General features: G+C 44.9%; 1 protein-coding gene across 1 annotated transcript; it reads right to left on the bottom strand.

Annotated features, from left to right (window-relative positions):
- Positions 1-600: 600 nt before the first annotated feature.
- Positions 601-1,542, bottom strand: LOC115296582 (olfactory receptor 2B2). The gene has a single exon (XM_029945046.1). The coding sequence runs from the start codon at positions 1,540-1,542 to the stop codon at positions 601-603; it is 942 nt and encodes a 313-aa protein (XP_029800906.1).
- Between the last annotated feature and the right edge of the window lie 4,161 nt (positions 1,543-5,703).

Here is a 5,703-nt window from a genome sequence, read left to right as displayed (position 1 = left end):
ACGACGTTAAATATTTCAAGGTTACACGATTTTAGAGGATCATAACAGACCAATTATTGGGACTTCTACAGTGAATATATTTGGACAGTAGAAAATAAATGCAACTAAAAATTTCTTTTAATGTTTTTTAATTTATTATTGAGAGGCAGAGAGGGAAAACACCAGCAGGCAGGGTCAGAGAGAGAGAGAGAGATACAGAATCTGAAGCAGGTCCCAGTCTAGGAGCTAGCTGTCAGCACAGAGCCCGACATGGGCTCAAACCCACGAACCATGAGATCATGACCTGAGCCGAAGCCAGATGCTTAACCGACTGAGCCACCCAAGCGCCCCAGTAAATACAATTTTCTATCTATGACATTTTATTTGAGGGAGAGCTCCATAATAGTTCTCAGAGTGAGAATTAAGCAATTTGGGGACAATTCAATTATTAAAATACATAAACCTCAAGTCTGTAAGAAAGCTTACCATTTGAGGGGCTCCTGGGTGACCCAGTCGGTTAAGTATCCGACTCTGGATCTCATCTCAGGTCTTTCTCAGGGTCATGAGTGCCAGCCCCACATGAAAAAAATCTAAGGAAGTCTATCTTTCATTTCTGCATTCCTATTTCTTGATCAAGAAGACCCGCACAATCAACCTCTTAAATGCTCCCTTTACATCTTTGTTTCTAAGTGTGTATATAAGGGGGTTGAGCATGGGTGTGATGATCCCATAGAAGAGGGACACCATTTTGCCCCGGTCCTTGGAGGCAGGAGATGGCGGTTGCAGGTACATGGAGATAGCAGTGCCATAAAACAGAGACACCACAATTAGATGGGAGCCACATGTGCCAAATGCCTTCCGCCGGCCTTCTGCTGACTGGATTCTCAACACTGCTCGGGCAATAAAAGCATATGATATCAGGATGAGCGTCAAAGGTAACAAAAGGAACAGCACACTGATAAAGAATAGTTCAGCCTCATTTGCTGTTGTGTCCACACAGGACAGTTTGAGCAGAGCAGGGACCTCACAGAAGAAGTGATCCACTTTTTTATGGCCACACAGTGGCAGCTGGAGGGTCCAGGTGGACTGCAACATGGAGTTGCCAAAACCACTGACCCAGGATGTGGCCGCCAGCTGGAGGCACAGCCTCTGGTGCATGATGACTGAGTAATGGAGCGGCCGGCAAATAGCCACGAATCTATCAAAGGACATGACGGCCAGGAGAAGACATTCAGTGGAACCCAAGGCCAGGAAAATGAAGAGCTGGGCCACACAGCCACCATAACTAATGACCTTCCTGGTGCTGCGTATGTTGACCAGCATTTGTGGAACTGTACTTGTGGTGTAGCAGAGGTCCAGGAGTGACAGCTTGGTAAGGAAAAAGTACATGGGGGTATGGAGTTTGGGTTCCAGACGAGACACGAGAATTATGGCCAGATTGCCAAAGATAGTCAAGATATAGGAAATGAGGAAGACCACAAAGAGGGGGAGCTCCAGCCATGGTCGGTCTGAGAAACCTAAGAGGATGAACTCCCCGGGGGCGCTTGCGTTGACCCCGTTCATGATCGGCCGTTCAGCTCTTGGGTCCCTGCGATATAGAAAGTGACTGTGTTAATAATTACGTATTTATTTTCTGTCAGTTGGTCATATAAACAGTTTGTGAATAATTTGCCTGAGTTGCTGACTGATAGTATCAAAAATGTGAAAAAAGTATTGATAAAAATATATTTCCCTTCCCAAGTATTTCAGAAGTGTTTCTATATTTGTAACAGCCTATTAGCAGAAGGAATGTAAAGATATTGTGTAGCATTTCATCAGTTTCCATGTTTATGGAATTTATCTTTCGAACTTTTGTTATGTTGCAAGTTCACGTTTCTTGAGTTCGTTCTGCCTAGGTATCTACTATTAGGTAGAAGTTGGCATAGTGCCTGCCATTGGAATTTATTCTAACTTCTCCTTAATGCCAGTGAGATTCTTAAAGTAGTCAAAATTGTTTAAATCTTATCCCTTGTACCACGAAGAAAATGTAGACCATACCTAGCAAGTGATCAGACTCAATTCAAGGAATTCTGTCCTATTACGTTAAGAAGGTCGGAATTCATATTGGAAATTTGAGGAAAAATGAGGAACTTGAACTCCAGCAGGTCTGGTGGGTTCCTACCTTGTCCAATTACTCACATCACCCTGGGAGTGTTTCTCATCCTCTGGTTTTCAGTCTCTTCATTTCTACATTTAAAATCATAATGCTTTTCTAGGTTGTCTTGATATGAATCATAGCTGCACACCACTGTCTAAATACCAGCCCCCAGAAACAGAGCAGTGAGGATGAAAGGAGCTTACTGATTCAAAATCTGCGAGGTGCTCCAAGAGGCATTCTGCATGATTTGTAGAACTCAAAATTTCCTAAGATTGCCAATGAGAAATGGCTCTGTCCATTGACATCTCCACTTCCCATTTCCTCCTTAACTCCCTAACTGTCAACCCGAAAACCAGGGGGCAGAGACCATCTGCTGGGAAGTACTTTGTGATTTTGAGTGTCACTTGCCTGGCACAGTGCTGGGCCCACCCAAACACAACCACCACATTTGGGAGAAGGTGATGGTGGTGCATGAAGCCCGCGATGCTTTGGGCAGAAGTTACGTAGAGCCCTGCATGGCCGCCAGGTGTGACTAAGCCTGTTCTAACCTGGCGAAAATCTTAACAGGACACTCGAAATTATGTTGCAATTTTATCAATATCAGATTGTAAATTTTTTATTATTAATCCTATTCATCAAAAGCATAGCAATGTGTGATTTACGTGTTTTATAGACTGTTCATACCCCCCCTCAAATATTTACTCTCTTACTCTCATCTGAGAGTCTTACCATCCTTCTTTCCTGTATCAGTTCTAGATAATTAAATATTTTTAAAGGATACTAAAGCATTGAGGAAACAAAGCAGATAGGAGCCTAGTAACTACAGGAGACAGTTGAGGAAGCAGCATGGGACACAGGGGACATCATGAACTTGCTCCCCGCCTCTCCTCCCAGGCAGAGCTCACCCAGAGCACATATCGATTCCACCACAAAGTGCTGCAGTTGGTCATTCCTCCTTCCTCTTGGTCAATGGGTAACACTTTCAGGAGTATTTAGAATTTTCAAAAAACCCTGTTTGTTTCTTAGTTTTTTCAGTGCGTTCATCCAGTGCAGAGGCCCAACCTGGGGTTGGAACTCTTGAACCAGATATCAAGACCAGGGTGAGATCAAGAGTTAGATGCTCAACCCACTGAGCCCCCCAGAAACTCCTCAAAGGACTCTTCTAGATGGTGGTGTCTTGGGCTATCTTAAAGCCCGTTATCTTGTAGCGAATAGCATTTTAGAATTAAGAAAAGAAGACACACATACATGTGACTTTCAGTTTTCTTGACTGAAAGCTTTGACTCAAAGGCATCAACTTTGCTTATTGTCTTGTGTTCCGCTTGTAACTGTTACACGGAAACATTCTCCTTGGTTTCTCAAGGACTGGGAAACAATGGTCAAGTCCACTTTAACTCACGGACTCCTAGGTGGCACCTGGGCAGCTCAGTTGGTTAAACAGCTGACTTTGGCCCAGATCATGATCCCATGGTTGTGGGTTTGAGCTCGATCAGGTCTGTGCTGTCAGCTCAGAGCCTAGAGCCTGCTTCAGATTCTGTGTCTCCCTGTCCCTCTCTCTCAAAAATAAATAAGTCTTAACCACTTTTGAAAGATTTTTCTTTAAAAACTTTTGTGAATAATGTTGTAAAGAGACATAAAGAGTATTACTTCCAGCAAGATTCTCTTGTGTTATTTTATAAAGTGAGGGCATTTTGCATAAACTAAAAGCACTTCAGTTTGCCTTTGCTTTTCACATATTTCCAATCACACAAAGTCGAACTGTGTAAACGTGCCCTGCTGTGTCTCAGGAGGGCTTCTGGATGGAGTGAGCGGCGGTGCAGGCCCGATGTGAGCCTCACAGCTGGACACGCGCTCGGCTAGCTAGTTCTCCTTCACCTGGAACGTCCTGCACTGAGACAGCGGTTTGCAGGGGCCCGGGGTTTTGCTACAGAACCATGTCTCCATCCATTGACGAGTCTATTCCTTTGTTTTAGGCACTTAGTATGAAAAACTCAGTCAATCCTCAGTCAATTGTGGCAACAAAGGTGGATTCCCTTAAGGAGGAATTATTTAGAAATACAGAACTATAATATATTTCATGAGGGATCCGCAAATTTAATCTCTGGACAATTGGACTGTGATCTGAGGGGCCAGTGAGTGTGGCTGCGTGCGTGTGTGTGTGTGTGTGTGTGTGTGTGTGTGTGTGAGGAATGAGCTGGGGCGTGAGCTCTGGGTCATCAGTGCTTCCACATCGACAGAAGCTGTAAAGAGCTTTTATACCATAAATTCCAGGCCAAACCACATGAACTGAATTAAAATTTTGCAGTGGGCACATTCAGCCACAGGAAATCAGTTTAAAGAGTGTGTGAACAAGAAACAAGAAAATTGGCTTAAAATTCTCAAAATCACAGAACTTGCAGCAAGTATTTAATCTCTGAAGTAATCGGGTAATTAAATGAAAACAAAAGTTGAGCAGTGCATAAAGCTTGTCCCTCTTTCAACAAATGGAAGGATGTAGAACAGAAATACAATTCCTCTCTCTGGCCTTGAGAGTTAACTCTATAATGTCTTCTAGCCCATCCACTTCCTAAAGCTAAACGTGAATGTTAATTCACAGGATTTTTACGTAATGCCAATTTTCATTGCTTGTTTTTTGAATTTAACATGAAGTCTTACAGCGTACTTCCTAAAATTTTAGAATGTCTTCATTTTAAAAAAATCTCCTCTTTGCTCCCCAGGATTTCCTAATGTAGGTCACACCTCAGGAAACCTGGTAGCCATGTCTGAAGCCCACTGTGTATTTCATTCGCAATATGCTGTCATCGTCCCAGAATCCATTACTTTTCTGCCCCCCCACCCCCCACCTCAGTCTCACAGACTCCCCCTCACAGGTATCAAGCTCCTGGGAGCTGGTGCAGCCAACGTCCTCCCGAAGCCCCCACTGCTCTCACACAGCATCTCCGTCCCACCCCAGCTGACCACTCCTCCCAGAGGCTTTAAGTAACTTCAGTTCTGCCTCAGGTTCTCAGTGTTCGGACTGCAGTTTGTCCACAAGTAAAACCGACAGAGGAAAACCCAGGAAGTTCTCATCGGCATCTCTGCACTTATACCAGACATCCTCCTGATGGTTGACACACAGGCCAGGTGCTTGCCAGTGTGGCCGGTACCTTACCAGCCCCGGCCGAGGCTCCTCTGCCCTGGGGTAAGGCCGCCCCGGCAGCCTCTCAAGGGCCTGCATTAGGCGAACGTGGTAACCGCTACACGACAGAAACTCAAGGGCCTGCGATTCCCATTTTGAGGAGCAAGCACTCCATGGGGCAGCAAGGCAAAGCTTTCTGATCACGTGAGCTGCCAGGGGACGGAGAGGGAGCACATGTGGGATGGAGCAGAAGTCAGTGAGAGGAGAAATTTAGAAGCTGCTGAGGGGATCCTGGCAAACTTCATCTGTGATGCTCTTGGATGCCTTACCCCAGAGCGCAGAACACTTGCCCAGATGAACACCGATCATCATGTCTCTTTAACCCTGTACATTGGTGGACCTTCTCTTGGTCATCTCTCCGTGGAACCCTCTCATCCCCTATCTGAGCCTGAACATCCAAAAAGATAAG

This window comes from Suricata suricatta, chromosome 7 (assembly GCF_006229205.1).
Source record: "Suricata suricatta isolate VVHF042 chromosome 7, meerkat_22Aug2017_6uvM2_HiC, whole genome shotgun sequence".
Lineage (NCBI taxonomy): Eukaryota > Metazoa > Chordata > Mammalia > Carnivora > Herpestidae > Suricata > Suricata suricatta.
The sequence above is the reverse complement of the archived record's forward strand: the minus strand, read 5'-3'. Positions and strand labels throughout refer to the sequence as shown.